This window comes from Lonchura striata, chromosome Z (assembly GCF_050655825.1).
Source record: "Lonchura striata isolate lonStrDom1 chromosome Z, ASM5065582v1, whole genome shotgun sequence".
Taxonomy (NCBI): domain Eukaryota; kingdom Metazoa; phylum Chordata; class Aves; order Passeriformes; family Estrildidae; genus Lonchura; species Lonchura striata.
Window position 1 is genome coordinate 9935913 of NC_140740.1, and position 24736 is coordinate 9960648.

The window sequence follows — 24736 nt, forward strand, 5'->3', positions numbered from 1 at the left end:
TCGTGGAGGAGCAGTTAGCCAAAGGGAATATCCAAGAAACTACATCTCCTTGGAATTCCCCGTCTTTGTCCTCAAAAAACCAGGCAAAGACGAGTGGCGGCTTCTTCACGACCTCCGTTCAATCAACGCAGTCATTGAAGATATGGGCTCTCCCCAACCTGGGATGCCGTCCCCGGCGATGTTACCCCAAAATTGGAATCTGGCCATCATCGACATAAAAAATTGTTTTTTCCAAATTCCCCTACATCCTGATGACGCGCCGCGGTTTGCCTTCTCGGTTCCCTCCATCAACCGAGAAGCCCCAATGAAGAGGTACCATTGGAAAGTACTTCCACAGGGCATGAAAAACAGCCCAAGTATTTGCCAATGGTACGTCTCTTCATTGCTGTCCCCTGTGCGTGCAGCCACAATTGGCGTGATCATCCACCATTATATGGATGACATCCTAATTTGTGCCCCCAATGACGATCTGCTTACACACGCGCTTGAACTGACAACCAGTGCGTTGGTTGCTGCAGGGTTCGAGCTGCGAAAAGACAAGATTCAGAAGATGCCACCCTGGAGATACCTGGGTTTGGAAATCAGTAAGCGGACCATTGTGCCGCAAAAATTGGCGATCAAAAATACAATTCGAAATCTTGCAGACGTCCAGCAGCTGTGTGGGTCTTTGAATTGGGTGAGGCCCCGGTTAGGTATTTCCAACGAAGACCTAGCCCCTCTTTTCAATTTATTGAAAGGGGGGGATGAGCCTAGTTCTCCCAGGGAGCTCACCCCAGAGGCCAAAGCTGCTTTAGAGAGGGTCCAGGAGGCGATGTCTGCCAGGCAGGCCCACAGGTGTGATCCGGGCCTGCCCTTCAAATTCATCATTATGGGCAGACTGCCACACCTCCATGGCATCATCTTCCAATGGATGGAGACCCTGGGAAAGGGCACGGACCAAGGCAAAAGGGACCCCCTCTTAATCATAGAGTGGGTGTTCCTGAGCCACACCAGGTCCAAAAGGTTAACTAAGCCACAGGAGCTGGTGGCGGAACTGATCCGCAAAGCGCGGATGCGGATCCGGGAGTTGGCAGGGGAGGACTTTAAGTGCATTTACATACCTCTAAAATTGGAATTGGGCCAATTCACCAAGGCCATGTTGGAACACCTGCTGCGAGAAAATGAATCCTTGCAGTTTGCTCTGGATAGCTACACGGGCGAAATTTCTGTTTTGAGACCGGCCCACAAAATTTTTGATTCGGATGTTCAACTTGAACTAAAAGTAACATGGATTCAGAGCAAAAAACCCCTAAAGGCTCTGACAGTTTTTACTGACGCGTCCGGAGGGTCCCACAAGTCAGTAGTGACTTGGAAGGATCCTCAGACTCAGCGGTGGGAGTCTGATGTTGCTGTGGTGGAGGGATCCCCACAGCTAGCTGAGTTGGCCGCAGTCGTCAGGGCTTTTGAGAGGTTCTCTGAACCCTTCAATTTGGTCACAGATTCGGCGTATGTAGCGGGTGTAGTATCTAGGGCACAGGATGCAATCCTGCAAGGTGTTTCCAACGAGGCCCTCAATGAGTTGCTCTCAAAGCTGGTTAGGCTAATCTCCCACCAAGAGCAACCTTTTTATGTAATGCACATAAGGTCCCACACCGACTTGCCGGGGTTCTTGGCCGAGGGTAATCGGCGTGCCGATGCTCTCGCAGCCGCCCCCGTGCAGCTGGCGCCACTCCCGGAGAAGTTCCAGCAGGCCAAGATCAGCCACCAGTTCCACCATCAGAATGCGCCTGGTCTGGTCCGGGAATTCCGCCTAACCCGAGACCAGGCCAAGGCCATCGTGGCAACCTGCCCGTCCTGTAAGTCGCTCCCCTTACCATCGGTGAGCGCTGGGGCTAATCCCAGGGGTCTCCAATCCTGTGAGGTGTGGCAAATGGACGTTACTCATGTCCCTTCCTTCGGGAAACAGAAGTACGTCCATGTCTCTGTGGACACCTTCTCTGGGGCAGTTTTCGCCTCTGCCCACACCGGGGAGAAGGCAAAGGACGTTCAAAAACATCTAGTCCAAGCCTTCTCCATGCTGGGCGTCCCCAAATTGATCAAAACCGATAATGCCCCCGGGTATACCTCCAGGGAATTTGCCAGCTTCCTGCAGCAATGGGGAATAGAACACAAGACCGGCATCGCCTATTCCCCCTCAGGTCAAGCCGTGGTGGAACGGACTCACCAAAACATCAAACGGATGCTGAAGCAACAACTTTCAGCATCCAAGCATGAGTCCCCCCAGGTCCAGTTGGCACGAGCCCTGTTTACTTTGAACTTCTTAAATTGTTCATTTGAGTGTCTCAATCCTCCCATCGTGAGACACTTCGGGGCATCAGAGCAGAGCAAGGTCAGGGAGAGGCCGCCGGTTCTCGTCAAAGATCCAGAGACCTGGCGGCAGGAGGGACCCTATGACTTAGTCACCTGGGGACGGGGATACGCTTGCGTATCCACGCCCTCAGGCCTGAGATGGGTCCCTTCCAAGTTCGTCCGGCCCTATGTCCCTAAGAACTCGGACAAAAGACCAGCAAGTCCTCAGGTAGGACACGCAGCCCTCCGCAGACGGAGGAGGTCCCTTTCCCCCAGTTCCGAACCATTTTGTTATGACCTTCCGTTCCCCTTCCTAGGCTCCACGGAGTCCCTTTTTCTTTGGAGGATGGACCTCCCTATTAATTTTAAGTATTAATTCTCGTTTCAGTTTGTCTTACAGAACCGTACTCACCACCACCGGTCCACCCAGCATGTTTTCATCCATGTGCCTCATCCTTCTGGGCCTCTCCATCGCCCCTCGTCTCCTGCATGCCTGGGTCGTTCCTCAGCCTCCCGCCAACGTGTGGACAACTCTCGCGAAATCTTTAAATCAGGACCACCTCTGTTTGTCCACCTCCTCTGCCGCCAATCCGTTTCTGTCTTGTCTCGTGGGGATCCCGTTTCCCCTAAGGAGCTTTCCCTTCACTTTACCCCCCAATGCCTCTGCTCCACCCTCCAAATCCAGGGCCAGGATTTTCTTCACCCATACCCTGAGGGAACCTGAGCGCTGGAGAAAGTGGGTGAGAGCATTCCCCCCAATGGAAAAGGACCCCGAGGAATTGGAGCTGCTCGGGTCCTCCTTAGCTTACTACTGTATTCACTTTTACGTTTCTGACAATCCTTTTGCCCACCCTCAACATAAAATCGTCCAAACCATCCCCGAATACCTAGCGAAAAACTGGTGTGATCAAGTCCTCCACGTCCCTGGCTTTTCCACCCCTGACCACCAACCCCACGCTCTCCCCAAAGGTGCTTTCCTAATTTGTGGTAATCGAGCGTGGGCCGGCATCCCCCCTCACCTAGTCGGAGGGCCGTGCACTTTCGGGCAGCTGAGCTTGTTTACACCCAACAAAACACAGATAGCCCATTGGAAACGACTAAATTCGACAGGTCAATTGGCACGCCAAAAAAGGGACACAGATCTCACTGAATTAGACGAAAATTGCAAAGATGAAGTTACCCATTGGTCCAAAACTAAGAGCGTGGTAACCACTGCATTTCTTCCATGGTTATCCATAGCTCAGGCATTCAATGAATTGGCCGGACTTGAATGCTGGGTTGTCAAACAAGCCAATCTTACATCAGCCGCTCTCAGCAACCTCCTTACGGATGAGGAGACAACGAGACAAGCAACCCTGCAAAATCGAGCGGCCATCGATTTCCTTTTACTGCTACACAATCATCGATGCGAGGAGTTTGCGGGACTCTGTTGTATGAACTTATCATCTAAGGCTGAGGACGTCCGAGTTTCCATCTCAAGGATGCAGGAGATGATTCATCATATCCAGAAGGAGTCCACCGGATGGCTGGACTCCCTCTTCGAAGGATGGGGCCTCGCTGGGTGGATCCGTTCCCTGATCCAAACAGGCATCGTGCTGCTGCTGGGGCTCATCGCTTTCACCGTGGGCTTCGGTGTGATCAAAAGGCTGCTGCTGAAGGCCCTCAACAACAACATCAACATCAATCACGCCGCAGTAGCCGACCCCGGTGAGCTCCAGCCACTCAACATCAATAAGCAGCCAAAAGAAGATCCAAACGATGTCTGGTTTGACGAAGATGCCAAAGACTCTGACTCCCCAGTTTAAGAACTTATGTTTACCTCCCTCCCTTTCTTTTCTTTTTAAACACAAAAGGGGGAGATGTGGTGGTGCGTTTTTATTTATTTTATGTACGGTTTTACAATCTTGTATTTCCCCAATGGTTTGTTCCTGTTTCCCCCTATTTGCTGTATTGGTACATCCTTTTGTTCTGTTTTCCCGCCTGGTCCTCCTTTCCCGCCTTCCCAGTACCTGTCCGTCATCCCCAAAACTGCCAAGTCATCCCCCTGTCCCCTCCCAGGTACCTTGTCCGTCACTCGGTGTTCCTTCCCCTCTGTCCAGAAACTTCTCCACAGGGCACCGAGTGATTGGACGAGGGCCTGGGGCCACTCCCCTGTCCCCTTCCCATTGGACCAGGCGGAATCACCCCACCGTGGAGCCACTCCCCTCCCCGTCTCCCATTGGTTTTCCCTCCCTGATTTCCACTCCCATTCCCCTCCTAAATCCTATAATTATCCGCCCCGAACCCCACTCGGGGTTCCAGCTTGGGGGGGTTTCCAGTTGGTGTATCTTCTTTGCGTTGGCCACGTTGGCCTTGGATTAAAGAAGACTTTTACCCAAGCTGGTTCCGGCTTTTCTTCGCCGCCAGAGGGTCGCTAGCGTGATTCAGGACCCACGGGGACACCTCTCAAACCCCACTAGGGTGCAGCGAGAGGTGCCTCATTGCCCGTCCTCACCCCAGGTGCCAAGCTAGCCGGGGTTGAGCGTAACATCAGAGGGCATTTGGGGCTGGGGAGCGCGGCAGGCACAGGAATGCTTATTCCAGCAAGGTTAACTTAATTGGGAACTTGGTCAGTTGGCAAACCAAAGGAACAGTGGTAAGGCAAGAATCAAAATATACTGACACACACCTGACTAAGCAAACATGTCAACTGTGAGAGTAAATTAACCTTGCCAGTCACAATAGCTGCTGAGCTATCATGCAACTATGGCCACCACTTTGATGAAAACTCACCTGGAGTTTTCAGCTAGTCAGTCTGCAAACCTAGGGATCCTCTGATCATTCTGCAAATCCAGGGGCCCTGAACCATGTGGAGTGAGGGAATCAATAGAGCTGTTGAGGGACAAGCAGGGGAAGGGAGAGCAAGGAAGAACAGAGATAAGACAGACAAAAGGATAAAAAGGGGTCTAGTTGTCTGTAAAAAAGTGCAACTCAGTACATTCGTCTGGCTTAGTCCTATGCCTGATGGCCATAGAGTGTCTCATTTTCTTATTAAAAATTTTCTTATCTTCCTCTCTACATAATTGCTTGCACTGTGTATATGCATGCCACAAGAACTCAATGCCAGACATCTGGGGGGACCTGCACATGCCTGTGTGTAAATGGAATGTGGTGCCAGCCATTGGAGTAAACCTGAGAATGCAGGTGTTCCTGGCCTGTGGCATCAGAGACTGGAGTGAGGAGGGAGATCTCAGCACAAGATACAGAGAGCAAGAATGGGCCTCTCCCATCATAGGAAGGACTAGTGCTTGTTTCCAAAACATAACGCTGGGTGGCACTGGCAAGAGTAAGAAAAGTCAACACTGAGTGGCTTGAGCAGGATCACAGATCACAGGAGATAGAAGGTTAGTATGATAAAAACAAGAATTAACCCACAGAAGGAACAGTTTTAGGAAACCTTATTTGAAAATCTAAATCTTTATCACTGTATTGGTTCCACTATTTCCCACAGATACATTGAAAGTCTTTTTTTTTTTCCAAAACAAGCAAAACTAGTTCCCTAGTTTTAACATACACTTTAATTTGACTTCAGAGGAAGTCATCCTTTAAACTTGAAACAAGCTCCATGAAGATAATTATGATTAAAGCAAAAAAATAATTTGCAGGTATATCACTTCAGTTTGAAAAAGAATGCTATCAGATATTTTTAATGCCAACTCTGGGCCTAGAGAATCTACAGAACAGGAAGAGTAACAGCTATTTCAACTCAAATTCACTGCAAATATGACTTCACTGATCATGAGCAAGTACTTGCAAGCCAGACACTGAGAGATTATTAAAAGCACTTTTATTAATAAATCCTTATTAACAATTCAAATACCAGCCCAGCTATCAACTGAGAAATTTGAGGAACTAAATTAACCTGTCTAGAACTCAAGGAGCCATGCTTCCAAATTCATAAGCAGTCAGTAAAACACAAGTGCTTAACAAATGAAACCAAATTAGAATAGGGAAAAAACTGAATCTGAGAATAATTTGGAGAAGAACTAGAAAATCTTAATCAGTCATAAAGTGCATATAATAATCTTACCTATACTATAATAATCTTGCCTCATCCCAGTCGCTGTAGGACACGTGAAAGCACGACGCGAGCCACTTGCTGCTTGTAAGGTAAAAAAGGGATGTGTATTATCTGACTCTGTCTTTTATACCTTTTCAAGGGTGACATTGGATTGGAGGATGAATGGGCTACCTCTCTAAAGACATTGGACAAACTACCAGTATATCAAGTGTTTTCCACCCCCATAAAAGAATGTAAACAATATGTTTTTTACAGAAATTCTGTGGGAAAGTTCTCCAAAGGAATGTAAACTCAGAAGGCTTTAGGAAGTCTTAAGAATCAGGGTGACACATCCCCATTACTTCTCTTCCTGTAGCCTTCAGTTTTTCAGGTTCTGGAGACTCCAGCAGGTTACTACACTTTAAACACTCCCCATTTGGATTGCACTTTGGACTAGGTCGTTGAACAGCTGCATTTTTAGTGCCTTCATCTTTCCCCAATGAATCAAGATTAAGCAAGTTAAACAAGGTGCAGGAGCAGAAAATAGGGCAGTGGTCAGGTCTCACAGAGGAAGCAGCTGGGACCTTTCATAGCAGTGGTCCCTTCTGAAAAATCACTTGCTGAAAAAGTAAGGTGTTTGTGCTTCTGCCTCCCAGCTCTCCATACTGTCCTCACAAATTTAATTTAAGCACATTTATTAAGCTTCAGCACTCATCACCTCCCACCCTCACATCAGTTGCTTGGGGAAAATTTGTTTCATAACCATCATATAACAAACCATTCACTTTTCAGGAATACATTTGGGGCAGATTCCACATGTTTTTTATCTTGTCAGACACAGCATGTATTGCAGTACGTTCCACAGATGAAAGAAATTTCTTGTTCAGCTGACTGAAAGCATTTTGAGTTGAAAGAATTCCTATTCTCCCTATTCTCTAGACTGCTGAGGTCCAGAGTTAGTATCAAAAACTGCATTTTGGGGGTTTTAACTAAAATTAACTGATATGTGTAAATGGATTTTTTTCATAATAAATACTGTCATATGGCTTTATTACAGCTCTTTCCTACAAGAGTAAAAACTCACACCAAAAGGATTCCATCTTTTCAATATCAAGAAACTCATATTTAGACCAATGGATGCTTTGGATCAGGCTCTTTAGTATTTGCCCAATTGTTTCCCAGGGAGGACTGCTTGGAAACTAATCAGGGAGATGCTTAGTAAAGACACTAGTTATACTGTCCCAAAGTATAACTGTTTACAACTTCAAAGCATACTATTACAGAATGCTGAAGCACCAGATAACATTGATTTCTGCTTCCCTCATAATAACTTTGACTTCTTAAGACAAATCAAAATTTTATTTTGATAGTAAGAAGTGAGAAAAGCAAAGTCTTTTACAATGCACTAATCACAACCTACATAAGCTAAAATATTTGACAACACATTCCTTTCGCACATCCAGCATCTCACTTTTTTCACTTCCAGTGAACAACTTAAAATCAGAGCTTCTTTTAAACTTTACCCAGCATATCAACTCTGAACAGAGCCTTCATGAAGCATGGGTGGAATTGAGAGGTTAAGAATGAAGAGCAAGCCCAAATGAAGAACTGACAAGCCTTCTGTCATATTGTTACTGTTTTACTGAAAAGCATTAAAAATAGATAATTCTGGTGTGTAACCTAGCCCCTACATTAAAATGGGTACAATCCAGATTCTCGCTCTAAATAATTTAGATAATATAAATATAAAAATAATGACATTTTATATTATTTTTAATAATTCTATTAAGCTAAATGAGAGTTATTGGGGATTTTTTCTGACATCCACCTCAGCACAGTTTATTAACTCAAATAAGAGATTTAGAAGGTAACTGAGACCAGACAGAAGCACAGTTGTCTCATTTCTTGCAGGCACTCCAACACTTATTTTTCCCAATTACTGCAGTGCACCCAATGGCACTTAGTTACATTCTTTATAGAACTTGCAATTTTTTTCTAAAGGCTGCAGCACCAATTAAACAGGGCATCAGGGCATTCAGATATTACTCCCTGACTGCTGTCCACAGCAATCAGCAAGCATTTTAGAAAGACTATCATTAGTCACTATCAACACGGAGCCATTTCTTTCAGAATCAGAGTAAATTAGTGATGTTGTATTCATTTCCATTCTCATACTGACAATCTCGGACTCCTGAAGCCTTGCAAATATACCTTTACAACCATGTTCTCCACTACTGAAGAGCTAACACACTCAGTGAAGTTGAATGAAGCCAGTACAGGCTTTATTTTCTACAAAATTCAAGAACCATGGCACAGCTAAATCTAGCACTATTTTTACCTTTTCAGTGAGTTTGACTACACCAAAGCTAAAAACAGCTTTTAAAGTAAGTTGCTATTACATATTTCCATTCTAAAGAAACATTAAATTGCTCGTAGAAAATTCAGCTCAGTTATTATTACAGAGAGATCTACCTATAAAGATGTGGGAGATGGATGTTGGGTGCTATTGCCTAATATCTGTTCCCAACAAGCCTCTTCTGTAGAAAAGCAAGTTGAGTTAAACCTTCAGGCAACATAGTCAGACCCTCACTCAACACTCACTGCAGCTGGATCAGTGAGAGAGGCAAGAAAGGCTCTTTTTGCAAGGTTTCATTCCAGTGAGGTCACATTAGGGTGAAGGGAACCCAGGGAGAGCCACCACCTGGTGCAGGCAGCTTAAGAAGAGGAGGGGTGGGAAACAGTGCTAAGGGCTGGGCAGAGGGGACTGGTCTCCAGGGGAAAGGGCACAGCCACCAGGGGTATCCAACCAGTGAGGGAACAGGGAAAGGAGAAACCAGGGGAAGTCCATGGGGGAATCTGTCTTTTCCCCCTAGGAGGACTATTCTATGGTAGTTAGTTATGGCCATTGCCAGGGCAGAGGACTTGGGAATTATGTATGCACTATATAGCTTATATATAAATAGTAGTGGGATGAACATATATCTTAGGCCTTATCATAATACTAAAATAGAGATTATGTGATGTTAAAATGTTTTTATTTGTGTAACTAGCTCAGATAATGGTGTGAAATAGCTTTGTTGTTTCTCACAGTTGTGGACTATCTTATATGAATTATAACAGTGACGAGGATCAGGACACCAAGAAAAAAATGTACTACTGACTCTCCGGTTATTAGGAAGCATCAAAACAACAGAATGGAGCCTCAAAAAGAAATAAAATATATTGATTTAATCTACAGGATGGCATGTCAAAGGTTAAAACCAAGCAAAAGAGTTCCTAGAACATGTAAACTCACAGGAATGTTTGAATATGTATAAACCTCATTAATAAGCATTTAACCAATGCAATGAAACACATTTAAGAAAATTGTTTGAAGCTAACAGTGTGCTTTTGGCAGATTGTCAAGCATCCCAGCACAGGATATCGTACCTTTTATCCCTTACTAAACTTTAATAAAAAAACTTTAAATAGTGATCCATGATTCTCACAGTTACAATTTTAAAGTCACATTTAATTTACTATAGTTACTGATATTTTAAACAAGGGACACTAAGTTGCTTTTGCAAGGATGCACTGGAAGTTGGCACAAACTCCACCAGAAGTACTTAAAATCATGGACCCTTGGAACTGCTGACTTGATGTCAGGACACAGAGAGTGTATCCTACCATCAGCAAGACATAAAACCTGCTTCATTGTATTATTTATTCTTGTTCATACATTACTAAACTTCTGCAGTACTCGTGAATCAAAAATGACATTGCCCTTGAGTAACAGGTTATGTAAATATATACATATTTTATATATGTAGGTATCTCTAAAACACTATTGCTAAAACAGAAACTTTATGGAGCTTCTGAGAGCCACATTTAAAAACAAGCTGATGACCAATCATTTTATTATTTTAATACAATGGTGACTATCTCAAATAAAACATTAAAACACAAATTTGTATGTGTTAGTTATTCACATTTAATACAAATCCAAGTGGGAAAAATCTATAATAAATACTGATGGAAGAACTGATGAAGGTGCTAAGAAGGCCTATGATATTGATAAAGGGGCTAGGAAGGCCTCTTACGGACATTTCCTGATAAAAACAAACACTGGTCCCCAATAAGAGTAAGGACTAGCTGCCTGGAGTATCTTAAACTGGCCAAAACTGGCTTTTGAGGTCTGGGAAAACGCCAAGAGTCCAAAGAGCATGCAAGAACAGAGGTGAAAAGTTCAGCATGAATAAGAGGATCTTACTTCATCCTAAAGCCCCCAGCCCATGATCACCAGGAAGCACTCTGCAGGCACAACCAGGAGAAGCCAAAGGCAGGGACTATGGAAATTATTTCCCAGGACTCGTTATATCTGCCTTTTTGGGGAAAGGTTATGAATATGTATAGTCTTTTCACAATTATCTTGCATATGAAACGTCTTTGTGGATAAAAGTGAGGTAAATCACAACAACGGACATGCACATTTGTGGTAGAGTGATCCCCCATGTGTCCAGGGCACTGAATAATACCTACTTTACAACCTTGCTGATTGTGGAGTCTTTTCTCGGCATGTCAGAACTGGATTTAGCTTAACCCTTGCATTTTAAATTTAAGCAATGAGAATAACTGCAATCTGTTTTGCAGGATTACCTTTACAGTACAAAACTTTTATTTTGACCTTTCAAAAGCTATGCTTCCCCACCCACCCCCCACGCCCCACTCTCCAGGTGCAAATGCATTAGGACAACAGTTCCATGATCGTTTCTATAGGACTAGTATAGCCTCATTTTTCCACGGTTTTTCTTAGTGAGAGGAAAACTAATGTCTTTACAAACAATTTGATGGGTGAAGGTGTGGATGTTAACATCTTTGAATCGGTCTTAATGTCTCTACTAACTTTGGGCAGCAGGTTTGTTGCAGAGCCCTAACAGCTTGGCTCCTGAGATAGACAAGGGTCTGCACAAGCCTGAACTTCTGATCAGATGACAGTAGGTTCAACGGGGGATATGCTGCAGGTGGTTTGGGAAGGCTGTAACTTCCTAATACCTCAGCAACGGGGAAAGGAAGAGGGCAACATGTGTCCGAGAGTTCGGGACAAAACGAGTCTCTGAAACCCCGAGAGCGAAAACCCTGAGGCCATGTGCCCCTTCGGAGTCTTCCCTTTTATTTGGAAAAAAGATTAAGGACTTTTCTTTTTTGACATAAACCTCTGGTGTTTGTGCAATATTCCTCACATTAGGCAGGACACATTTCTGGCTGATTACATCACTCGGATTTCACTGCTAACTCTTCTACGCTGCCATGTCACAACTACTTCCTCATTCTGTCGCCACCGACCTTTGCCTTCTGCTAGCGCGGTAAAGCAACGCTAAAAATCAATCTGGCCATTTCCCTATAACCACCGAGATTTCTGCCCGGCGCACAAAGTGGGTGTTAGCCCTTTGACCCTGTGCAGGACCCGGCCCCGCCAGCAGCAACACTGAGGGCAGATCACCCAGGCAGCGCGCAGCGCCCCGAGCGCGGCGCCCGCCTGAGGGGCCGGGCGCGGCCTCTGCGCTCGGACGCGCTCGGCTCCTTTCGGCACGTTCCGCCTCGCCGCTCGGCTCCTTTCGGCACGTTCCGCCTCGCCGCTCGGCTCCTTTCGGCACGTTCCGCCTCGCCGCTCGGCTCCTTTCGGCTCGTTCCGCCTCGCCGCTCGGCTCCTTTCGGCTCGTTCCGCCTCGCTCCGCGCCTCTCGGGCCCGCGCTGGGGCGGGGTTCCCGCGCTGGGGCGGGGTTCCCGCGCGGCGCCGCAGCGGCGGCGGGAGCGCGCACGGTAACGGGGCGCCGCTGCTGAGGGCGGGTGGCGGCCCCGGGGAGGGGAGAGGAGCGGGCTCTGAGGGAATTAAAGTGTCGCTGTGCTGCGCAGCGGTCCCGGCAGCAGTCTGTGTGTGTCTGCATGCCGGTGTGTTTTTTGGTTTAGAAACCACGACGTGTTTTTGTTGGGTTTTTTTTTTTTTTTTTTTTTTTTTTTCACGCTCGGAATCGTCATTTCCGTAGTGAAATCTTCTGGTCCTTAAGCCTCTTTAAAACTGGCTTTGATTGTTAAGGTTAAGTTTCACTAGGTTTGGAGATGGGACGAAGATTTGGAATAACACTATAGCACCTAATCGCAAGGATTTCTTGTCTTTGTGTTTTCGATAATAATACCGATTTTATGTACAGCATTAAAGTTCGATCTTTTACTTAAATCGTCTTAGTAGTGTGAGGTATGCTCTCAGGTGTAAAAAACTTATATGTTATGATTGGCTTTTTGCAAATGTTACAGTGAATATTATATGTGTGATATTAGAAAGTTATGCTGTATTAGTTCTCTTAAGTGCTGTGTTAAATATAGTTTTAGGTTCCAATACAATGTTAAAATAGAAACTCTGCTATGTGAAGGGTCTTTTTTTAAGCAATGAGATACTTGCTTCGAGGAATACCTAAATCTTCCAGAAAAGAGGAATTTATGGTTTTCTTATCAGAAGAAGCTAATTTTTTCAGGCCTTGCTCAGACTCGAAGTCGCCTTGGGGATTAAAGGAAACAGTTGATATACAACAGAATAGAGTTCTTGTTTTAAATAGAATGTATGTATAACCATGAAGGATATATGAATATGCAACAGGCTACGGCTTTTAAGGTTATTCCTTTGTTCACAAGGTATACTTTTTGTGACTTAGTGTCCGAGAGCATCTGGACGTCTGTAATTCTTTGCTTTTTATTATCTTATAATTGTCCTAACTCTAAATTTTATTACTTTATCTGTATTACTATTTTTATAATCATTTTATTATTATTAAACTTTTTAAAATTTTTAAAACCAAGTGATGGGCGGTTTTTTTCACATCGGGCATTTTTATTTTCTTTCTCATAAACTCGGGAGGCACAATGAGTGACTCTGAAAAGAACCTGCACCAGGACATGGTTTCTGAGCTGCATGGCTCCGCTGCTGCTGGGGACACGGCCAGGCTGAAGGCGCTGCTCGGGCTCGCCCCGTCGCTGCTCAATGCAGCCGCACAGAATGGCTGGACAGCCCTCATGTACGCCGCTAGAAATGGACACCTCGACGTTGTGCAGCTTCTTCTTCAAGAGGGGTAAGCTGTTTGTTTAGTAGACCCATTCAAGAGCTGTTTTGCACCCCCTTTTTGCCCCATCGGTTTTGTCGCAGAAGTAAATTTACCTGAGATGATAGCAGAGTTTTTAGGGCTAGGAAAATGTACACTGTGTCAGTTTATAACTGGGTTCTGCTGTTGCATAATACTTTTCATAATTTGCTAAGTCTAAAAGTTACAAGCACCTCTAAAGTTACTCCTTTGATAATCAAGGTTATGTTGTCACTTTTCACAGCGGCCAACAGAACAGAGTTTGCACCCTAATTCCAACCACTGTATGAATATAAATTGGGTGTATTTGATTGTTCCACTTAAAATTTTTCCTCTAAACTTGATTTGTAATCCACTTGAATCTTCGTTAGTGTAGAATGTTTGCTCACTCTTCAGCAGGGCATCCCAGACTCATCTTTTCCAAAGTTACTTCAAATTGAAAATGCTTTAAAACTAAGTTAGAACCAAATGCGTTAACTGAGTTTAACATTAATCAAGGCCAGACTGCTCCGCTCCGGTCTCCCTAGTTACAGAAAAAGTAAGTTTAGTTCATTCTGTAGTTAATGACTAACTTCAGGCATAGCCTTCCACCCCATCTATTCGTGACTTTTTTTTCAGTATACCCAAGACCTGTAGCCTCTGCTGGGGTTCAGAGTGGGGCACTAGATAAACCACTGGTTTCTATAATAATCAGTACATTCCAGTACATAAAGGGTATTTTAGTGCCAGATTTTGTGTATTGAGGAATCTTTTGAGATGCTGGGGAATTTATAAATAGGATAACAGTTGATAAATAGGATAACAGTTTTTTAACTTAAGCATTTATTAAAAAAAAAAAAGTGAATATCACTTTTAAATGTCCTTTTAGTGGTTGCTCTTTTAGGCAATTGAATATAGTTCATTAGATGATTGTGTACCCTCATTGGTCTTCTTTTAGTTAATGCTTAGAATAATTATTTTGACAATTACAGTTGCTGGTTGTACAAACATGAATGTCTATGAAGATTATATTTCATAACATTACAGAGAATAATTCTAGAAATCTAGTCAGATGGGGTTTTTTTTGTCACAGAATTGTAGCATCATATCCTAAGTTGAAAGGGACTCACAAGTATTAAGTCCAAGTTATAGTCCTGCATAGATTTCTTGAACTCCGTCAGCCTTGATACCGTGAGCACTGCCCTGGGGAGCCTGTTCTAGTGCCCAGCCACCCTCTGTGTAAAGAACATTTTCCTGATAGCCAACCTAAACTTCTCCTGAGAGAGATTCATGTCATTCCTGTGAGTCCTGTTACTGGTCATGAGAGAAGTTGCTTTAGCAGCAAAACCTTGCAAGTTTTGAATAGTTTTCTAAAACAGTATACTCAAATTCCCTCAAAAACTACTGAGTTTAATATAAAATCTTAAAACAGTCTTGCCTGTGTACAGTTATCTGTGTATCAGTGGCATAAATACTACTTCTGGTATCTTCTGGTTTTAAAAACTGATTAATCTAGTATTTATTATATACTTTGTAGTTCACAGTGACATTTCTGTTTTACTTGCAAATTTTCATATTAGCAAATAATTAAATTGTGTTATTCTGACCTCCCAGTCAGCCTCAACCTATTTAAAGTTTGGATTTCTTTTTGGTTTTAGTATTTAAATGTATGTGATGAGGCAACATTCCCTTACCTGTTCGCTTTACAGATATCTGGGTAACTAAAAGATCCCTACAAGAACCAGCTTCTGTCACTAATAAGAGGCTGTGTTCTTGATTCTAATTTTATGGTAAATCATTCAATATCCTGAGTTAGAAGGGACCCACAAGAATCAACTCCTGCAGCTGCACAGGTCATCCTAAGAATCCCACCATGTGCCCATGTGTTTGAGAGCATTGTCTAAACATTACTTGAATTCTAGTTTTGTGTACTGTCTCTGGTCACCAGAGTGAAAAGATTAGTACCTGCACCTCTGTTTTCCCTTGTGAGGATGCTGGACACCCCAGTGAGGTCTGTCTTCAGTCTTCTTTTCTCCAGGCTGAACAAGCCAATTAACCTCAATAACATATTTTATTCCAGTAGCTTCTAGAAAGTAATGCTTGTAAGGCTTTTTTTTTTTTTTTTTTTTTTACCATTTTGATTTCTGATTATGCGGAACAGACCTGTAGCCCGACTTCAAAGCTCTGGTTTTGACCCTCTTTTTAATTTTACAGTATGTGGAATGTTAATAAATTCGTTGCCTTTGTACTACTTCATGAGTTTTGATGAATGATTATCTGGAAAGGATCAATAAGAAAGGATCTACAAAAATGTGAAATACAGCCTTGGCAAAAGAAGAATTATAATTATATTTTATCACCATAATGCTAAACATTTTGCCTAAAGATTATCCAGTATAGACAGAGTGTCTAGAAGTTATTGTACCCTAATAGTGTCAGATGTGTATGCTGTAAGAATAGTACAGCAACAGGACCCCTCCTAAACCTATTTACTGTGGTAACCTCAGCTCTTTTCTGTTTATTCAGGTGTGACAGATCCATCGTTAATAAATCAAGGCAGACAGCTCTTGACATTGCTAAATTCTGGGGGTACAAACACATAGCTAATTTGTTGGCTAATGTGAAAGGTGATCCGAAACCTAGATTTTTGTCAAATGATGTGAAAGAATATGAAAATTATTTTGGCATGACACTTCTGGACAGAAGGAGTGATAAAAGAACAGATTCTAAGTGGCTAAGTAAAAAACAAAGCCATCCAGCTACAGTGTACATCCTTTTCTCCAATTTAAGTCCCTTGGTTACTTTGGGTGGGGGAAGAGAGAGCTCACAGCAACCAGAAGTAAAGCTTTGCAGGCTGTGCTACAAGGATGTGCAACAGTGCATGAACCAAACTGAAGAATGTACCTTGATTTTTCTCGGAGTGGACCTTCAGTTTGACATAAACCTGATGGCTGCTTGCAAGGGAAAAGTTCAGCAAGAAGATGAAGAAGATGGGTTAGTTGCTTGGTTTGCTCTTAGCATTGATTCTACTTCTGCTGAAGAATTTAAACAGAAGCACGAGGATTGTTACTTTCTTCACCCACCAATGCCAGCACTACTGCAGTTACCTGAAAAAGAAGCTGGTAAGATGCAGCAAGTACAAAATGTATAATCAGAAAGATACACTTTGGTATTCCCTGAGGTATAATTCAAAGGAGAGACAAACGACTGCAAAGAAATTGTGTTTTCAGTGGCTTTAGAAATATTTTGATTTTAAAAGCCTGGTAGGGTTTTTGTGAAGAATTTTGTATCTAAGAACATGTGCATTTGCAAAGGAGTAATTTCTGCAATGACAGTATTAGACTGTAAAACCTATTGATCATCATGGGTTTTAAACAGTACTATTTAATGTACGAACATTAGAAACATAAAGGAAAAAATCTGTCATTACTGAGTTTTCATTAATGAAATTATTAATTACAATTAATCATTACAAAATCATTAATTACAAGAAATTAGAACCTAAGTCCTTCATAACAGTGTTGGATACTCATCTGACAAGGAAGTGCTGAAAAGTCAGGATGTCAAAGTGAGTTAGTGTTAGTAAGGACAGTAACAACATTGTAGCAGTTTTGTTTTTACATAAGGATAAAAGGAAAGCTCAACTTGAACTTAAGTTTAAATGGAACGATGCATTATTATGTCAACACCTGTAGTAGCCCTAAAATGGTCATCTGGAGAAGACTTGAACTTAAGTTTAAATGGAACGATGCATTATTATGTCAACACCTGTAGTAGCCCTAAAATGGTCATCTGGAGAAGACTTGATGCTTGTAATTTTGACAGTTTGCCTACACAGAGTGACTTCTGTGAGAAACAGGGTGTATTGATCTGGATGAATTTTTTTCTGAATGTCTAAATTGCCCTGTAGCTCTTTAACCATGTTCTATTGCATTTGCTGTGCTGTAAAGGAAAAGGTCTGCATAACTCATACTGCTCAACTTCTCTTATGAAAAGTCATGATTATGAGTCAAACCACAGTCTGATTTTTTGTGTTAAACTTTAGTACTTGATTTTTCTGTTAAAAGCTTAACATGAATTAGTATTTGATTTTGTGCATTCTTGAATGTATTGTTTTAAAGGAGTTATAGCCCAGGCAAGATCTGTTCTAGCATGGCACCACCGTTACCGATTCTGCCCAACCTGTGGAAGTGCAACCAAGATTGAAGAAGGGGGTTATAAGAAAACTTGCTTAAAAGAAGATTGTCCCAGTCTCCAAGGAATTCACAACACATCATATCCAAGAGTTGGTGAGAATGCTCACTTAAAAGTGGCTTGCTTATAAATCAATTGCTTGTAAATTTCTATGCATGTAAATCAGTTTATTTCTAGTTATTTTAGCTGCTTACTTCTGTTCTAGGTCTTCCATACTTGTTTCTCCACAGGCTATGTGTGTCTCAGCTCTTTATGGATTAAGTAGTTCAGGCTTCTCTTTCTTGTACTAGTCTGTGATACAGAATTGCTGTGACAATGCAAACGTTATTTCAACAAGTAACATCAATTAGAAATTCCAACAGTATAAATGAGATATCAGCAGTATAAAGGGTCACATTTTACTTTTTTACATAAAACTAGATGACAATAAAAAGGGAAAAAGATCACAAGTTGATGGAGTTGTTTAGACCAATAGGAGAAGATATTAGTTTGAAAGAATAAAAGACAGATACAATGACCAGAAGTGAAAAATTTGTCGAAGTGCAACATCGTATGAGAAACTGATAGCAAAGAGTAAACAAAGTCAAAGGTGGAAAGTAGTCAGTATTTAGTCAGTATTTGCATTGTCAGCAAAGTGTCTAGTTATTTGGTGTTTAGTCAAAAAGACCTCTTCAGACCTCTGTGGTGAAGAGAAGAGGATAATAAATGAGTTTGTTGCAGAAAATTGGTATATGCTGGATGCATAGCTAGGTTAGTACTGCTGATACTCTTAGCAGATTGTGTCCTTTGGTTACAGGTAATTTCTGTCCTGCATTTTGAGCCTTGGTTAGTAAGCTGCTTCTACTAAACGTGTGTTGCACAACGAAATAAAGAGGTATCTTGCATAGAAGGTAATCCCATTGTGAAATGAAATAACAGCTTACTCTGGGCATGGACACAGTTAGGATTTCAATATCATTTTTGTCTTTATATGCATTAGTATGTAATAGGCTAGAAGTTTTTACTGCAGTAAGTCTCTCAGTTGTTGAAATACAGTCATTTCATGTCCTTTGCAGATCCTGTTGTGATCATGCAAGTCATCCATCCAGATGGCAACCATTGCCTTTTAGGTAGGCAGAAGAGATTTCCCCCAGGAATGTTTACCTGCCTTGCTGGATTTATAGAACCTGGTGAATATTTTCATTTTCCTTTATCAAATGTATTTTTTCAATAAAAGTAGTATACCTTTACAATTACAGAGAAATATAATTTGTGTTATCTCAAATTGAATTTTTTTTGCTTCCTGATAGATGAGTTGTTAAAATAAATACACTTATTCTGTACTTCACAGCTGCTGGTTTATTAAAAAAAATAGGTAAAAACAGTTTTCAAATAAATAAATAAATACAAATAAATAATATACAAATAAATAAATAAAAATAGTTTTCAAATCATGTAGTCTTGAATTACTACTTAAATGAAAAAAAATATTTTAAAACATGTCACCTTGACTGGTGATACTTAGCAAAGGATTTTAGCATAGGAAAAGTAAGTGTTAGAGTGTAAGTTAAAGCTAATGTGAAGTTGAGCATATGCTTATGTGTTTAGGGCCTGACTGATTCTATGGAAGTAGAAATTACATAATTCTGAAAGAAAAATTAAGAGATATTTCAATAGCTATGTCAAGCAATAATAGTTGAAGTTAGTTACAATTTCAAGTACCTGCAGAAAAACTTGTAAAATATTACTCTATTTTGAGTAGATCTTTATCACCAGTGAAATTATAGTGACTAAATATATTCAGTAAATATGTGCAGGTTGATATACAGTGGCAGCATGAACAAGTTTATTCATATATCATTTGAAAAAAGTCAAGATACTCTTTCTGATGGATGGATCATGTTCTTGAATAAACGTGTAATCAATGGTTACAGCACAGCACATGTGTGCCTGTGTAGGCTGGTTACCATCAGCAATCTACACACATATAGCTGCAGTTTTCTATGAATATGGAGCAAAGCTTTCCATTCAGTTTCAATTTACAGTATTGTCTGCATGTGTTAAGACAATGAAGAATGAGTCAAGCAAAGGAAATAGTACAATGCAGAAATGTGAGCAAGTATTCTAAATCTCTTACTATTACTATTGTAATTCTAAATACTGATTTTTCAAGTTGTGGTACATGCTGTTACAATCACATTTCAAGAATGATGATTACAGGAATTATGTATTTTCTACCTAATTTTTGACATTTTAGGTATAGTGATAATGGTTTGTGAATATAATGAATTATCAATTCAGGAAATAAATATTATTATGGAGAAATTACTACACTTTATTTTCAAAGTTCCATTTATGCCTTGGTGGCTATTTTACCTTATTAGACTTTTGTGTCTTATGCTGAGGTCTTTGCCATGATCTGTGAACTAGATATTTATAGATAATTGCTTTGAGCAGTTTCAAATCTTTTGAGTCAGTTCAAAGCACAGTATGTGATTGTTGCTTGGAGTATTTTCATGAGGTGCTTGTTCTTTGCCCTTTTTGATTAGGTGAAACCATAGAAAATGCTGTTCGAAGAGAAGTAGAGGAGGAGGCTGGAGTCAAAGTTGCCCATGTTCAGTATGTCTCTTGTCAGCCATGGCCAATGCCCTCCTCCCTAATGATTGGCTGCTTAGCTGTTGCAGTGTCCACAGAAATTAAAGTTGACAAGAATGAAATAGAGGATGCCCGCTGGTTCACTAGGGAACAGGTAAAGTTCAATTTCATTTTCTTCTATTGATTAGTCTGTGACTGTATTGGTTCTGGCATACAACAGACTCTTGCTTTTTCAGCAAGTCAAATGAGCATGTGTATTCTTCATTTTGCCATACTACAGTTCTATTATATTGTGGTTGTAGGTTAGACACAACCAGAAAAAGACAGGTATTCACAGTAATGTCTGAATTACTTGCAAGCTCATTTTATGACATTTTTGCCAACTTGCTCTTCACCTTTTCCTTCTGTGAGATAGCCAGGTTATTTTAACCCACTTCCTTAGCAAGCCTGTGTTTTTCATACAGTAGTAGTATTTAACACATTATTCATTACCGTTTCTTCAAACAGGCAGTCTAGCAGATTTGCTGTGAGGGTGGAAGTTAAAGTAAGGACTCTGGCAATTCATTAGATTTAACGTCTTTTTTAATGCAGTACTATTTTAATACTCTGTTATTAAGTATAGCTTACTGTGCATTAATAAGAAATCCTACAAGTAGCTTCCATCAGTAGGTAAAATATAGTAAAATAAAAGTGAGGCAGAAAAGACATTCACAGAAGGATTTCAGTTCATGAGTAGAAGGAAAAATTGCTTGCACAACTTAGTTTTCACAGGTTTTCCTATAGGCAACTTGGGAGCTAAGCTTTTAATAACACTGGACATCTGGCTGGCAGTTCAAAGCGTTTTGTCTCTAAGTCACCTTGAAGACAAAGTTAGTGACCTACAATCTCACTGTGTTTCTGTTAACACTGGGAGCATTATTTTAAGGGAATATCAGTTCTGAATAGTCACATGCAGATTGGTGTACAGCTGGAAATATGCTTCAAAAATTACTGAAAGTGTATTCACTTACTTGCAATTGTTTCAGAAGACCAAGAAAACACATCTCTGTGGCACTACATGTAAACATTAAAATAATTATTTTTGTCCCAGTGTAGAGCACCATCTGGTGGTCCTTGCCATAAAAAGGCTTCAGAGAAACCTTAAATAGTATACAGTCTCCACAGCGCATTAAGCTTAAAAATGTCATAATTCACACAATGTTGGACTTTCTTTACATTTTCTTTGGAAAATCTCTTAGTAGCTCTTTAATAGGTATAGCAATGGTAGACTGATGGATCATTATAGGAGGATAATTTCTGCATTAATGCAACGTTAGATGCTATATTGTTTATAATGCTATCTTCTAAAGATAAAATAATCTGCTTTTATTGCAGGTCGTGGAAGTTCTCATTAAAGGAAACCAGCATTCTTTCTTTGTACCACCAAGTCGAGCTATTGCACACCAGTTGATGAAACATTGGATTGGAATGACTGCTAATCTTTAATTCAAATAATTGATTTCTTTAAGTTATTTCTTCAGTTGAATGCTTAATTAGGAATAAATTAGAACTGTTTGTTTAGTGAATGTGTAACCAAGCCTTTACACTGGTTCCAGAGCTAAACTATGCAAATCTTTGTAGGTGCTTTCAGACCTGAGTTAGATTTGGACAAAATGAAATAATTATGCCAATCAAGTAAACAAATAAGTAGAATTAGTACCTTGTTGAGTACAGGCTGTGTTTCTTGTTCTAGAATGAAATGATTATGCCTTTTTCTCTTATACTTTTTATGTTTGATTTGGTCTTCCCCCACTGGACAGAGTCACAGCATTACAAAGAGGGCTGTCTGACCTTGTCTGCTGTTCGAGTTCTCTGCTTACATCCTCCTGTGTGGCCTTAATTATTTCTTCCTCATTTTTGCATATCTCCATTTTTTAAATTTGACCTGTCACAAAAATCTGCATTCCGTGTTGAAAGCCTTACCAAGTATGGTTATTTTAAAGTTAATATCATATGTATGCTAAGTGAATATGTGGTCCTTTGTATCTTTTACATTAATAACCTAATTTATGTTAATGCTCTAAGCAGTGCATTTACTCGTCCTTTCTGACTTGGCCTGCACTTACCCAATTGTATGTCAGCCTGAACTTAAAGGTATAACACAGTACTTTGTTTTTGAAAAAGATGTTGGAGACCCATCCCTGACTGCCAAAGTATTAGTATTTTTATAAGATAATAATGTACGTATTGATGCTAGGCAGTGAGTAATTTCATTCTCTGATAATTAGAAATGAAATTATAGAAAAATGGGAGAAGGAAGAACAAGACATATCTCAAAATACGCACAAAATTCTTTATGGAAATAGAGATGCTAAGATTGTTACTGCTATTAAGAATCTTATAGTTGAAAGAAGTATATTAACTGCAGCTATAAGACTGGAATAGCAATATGTTAATTAAAATATTTATTTATGTGTTTTTAATGGTACAGTTCAGATTTGTGCCTTAATTTATCAAGTTATTTAAGATAATGATGAAATTCTAAAAAGGACAGTATACTGACTTATTATTGATTTCATTATGTAATAGTTTGTAGTCTGTCATTCTGCAGTCATTGCGGGGATATCAAAAGAAATGCAAATGACCTGAGGAAAATGCAATTATAGTGACAAATGTTAACTTATTATTTTATTATTTGTTTCTTTGGAGTAATTTAAATTGTTTTTAACAATGAATGGTGTCATATTTTTTCCAAAATTCTCAGCAACCTGGAATCCGTAAAACTGTTTTACTAATCCTGATTTGTTCTTTTTTTCCCTATCCATGTCACACTATGCTCAGCAGTTTTTTTTGGTTTTTTTTTTTTTTTGTAAGGCAATACCTAAGAAACTTTAAAGCAAGAAGCCTTCCTGACAGATTGGGAGTATTTGACATATTGTGTTGCTTCATTCTCTCCCTCGTTTTAGCCATACATACAAATAAATAGAAGTTATCTCTTGAGGTGTCTGGCAAGAGAAAGAAACAATACACTGCTTCCCTTAAAAATTGCTTTTACAGAGAAGGCAAGTTATAGAAAGCTGTTGTAGGCCACACATACCAGCAGGACTGCATGGTGACAATGGCAGTTATAAGTTGGAGGTTGCTCATAGAGTAAAGGAGAATATTGTAAAGTATGCAGAAAGTGGTGGAAGCTGAGTAATAAAAGGAAGTTTCAACTAGTGCTGTAGTGATTGCATTCAGAGAGAAGAATAACAAAGGAGTGAGGAGCGAGGGAGGATAAAGTGTAGAGCAAATATAGGTAGCATAAAAATGTACATGACTAAGACCCATAGGAATGCTTTTGGAACTATTGGAATTTTTTTTGTGTAGAAAATTATGGTGAGTGGCTATAGAGATGGGCTTATAAAAGTGAAACTCCAAACACAGTATCCCTAACCAATACTGATGTTAATAATCTGTCTTCTTTTTGAGAATCTGTATACCAGTATATTTCTGCAGTTACAATGCTAATAAGTAAATTGAAAATGTACACTTTCCTATATGAAAAAAAAAACAGAAAAATAATTACATGACAAAAGGACCACACTTAATCTCTGATTTTGAGAGTAATATTTTAATGATCTTTCAAGTCTAATAACTTCAGTGTGTCAATAATTTTTAGTCTTTATATTATCTCTCTTGTTTAAGAAAACTAGTTAGGTACATCTAATATTTTTAAGAAAATATTTTTCCTGGCATTTTATTACTTAATTTTCCCTGTTTGTAGGTCAGGATTTGAATTTATTACTTACACATTTTTTGAAGGACACTTACTTTATGCAGTTCACATAGGAAATGTCGAATTGAAGAGCCAAATGCTGTGGTTATCTGGCAACTACAGCAGTTCAGGAAAGTGCCAAATTAAATTTAGAAGCAGTTGAACAGACTGTAGTGGTTCTGACTGGAGTGTTGTATGGGCAACACCTCCAGAAAATCTCAGTAGTTCAACTCACGCAAAAAACAGCAGCAGCTTTTGCAGCAGGCTTTTTCTTGACACAAAGTTAATGCAGTAGATTAAGAGAATAACTAAAAAAAGTGGTTTTTTCTGCACTGTGAGTAATGATCTGTCTCTTTTCTCCCTTGCTTGTACAATGGTATCAGACCAAAAAGTACTCATGACATCAGATGTACAAGGCAGAAAGTTCTGGAGATGCTTGTTATCGCAGTTTGCCTGCAAGAGAACTACCTTCTATTCAATACATAATTTGAAAATATTATGTATTTTATCTATTTTTATTATTATTTACAGATAACAGAAATAGTAGCTTAATAAAGCAGGAAAAGATAATTAGGTCTTTGAATACAAACCAAAATTGATACTTCTAATGAAACTGTAATCTCATGCAATGTAATGACATTTTATGTAAATATAATACTGACAATGATATTTTTACAAACTTTGCATTTGTCCCAATAAATATACTTCTTTTAACTCATTTTTCATTCTGGATATATGTAAACACTTGAAAAGTAGAATCATTCCAGTGCTGATTTT

General features: G+C 40.4%; 1 protein-coding gene across 5 annotated transcripts; it reads left to right on the top strand.

Annotated features, from left to right (window-relative positions):
- The first annotated feature begins 338 nt into the window (after positions 1 to 338).
- NUDT12 (nudix hydrolase 12) lies at positions 339 to 24677 on the top strand. Of its 5 annotated transcripts, XM_021543149.3 has the most exons (8): positions 12081 to 12166; positions 12556 to 12599; positions 13257 to 13467; positions 15982 to 16577; positions 17577 to 17744; positions 18705 to 18818; positions 20178 to 20377; positions 21598 to 24677. In XM_021543149.3, exons 3-8 carry the CDS (start codon positions 13262 to 13264, stop codon positions 21706 to 21708), a joined length of 1395 nt encoding a protein of 464 aa, XP_021398824.2. In that variant the 5' UTR covers positions 12081 to 12166; positions 12556 to 12599; positions 13257 to 13261; the 3' UTR covers positions 21709 to 24677. The 5 variants fall into 5 exon arrangements, 4 of the variants coding, with proteins under 4 accessions (XP_021398823.2, XP_021398824.2, XP_021398828.2 ...); XM_021543148.3 differs by lacking the exon at positions 12556 to 12599 and having other exon boundaries at positions 11833 to 12166; XM_021543153.3 differs by lacking the exon at positions 12556 to 12599 and having other exon boundaries at positions 12153 to 12295.
- Positions 24678 to 24736: the final 59 nt, after the last annotated feature.

Excerpts from the sequence above, each read along its gene's own strand:
- NUDT12 (XM_021543148.3), top strand. The coding sequence starts at position 13,262 with ATGAGTGACTCTGAAAAGAACCTGCACCAGGACATGGTTTCTGAGCTG. Across the intron at positions 16,578-17,576 it reads GTTACCTGAAAAAGAAGCTG|GAGTTATAGCCCAGGCAAGA; the intron begins GTAAGATGCAGC and ends ATTGTTTTAAAG. Across the intron at positions 17,745-18,704 it reads CACATCATATCCAAGAGTTG|ATCCTGTTGTGATCATGCAA; the intron begins GTGAGAATGCTC and ends TGTCCTTTGCAG.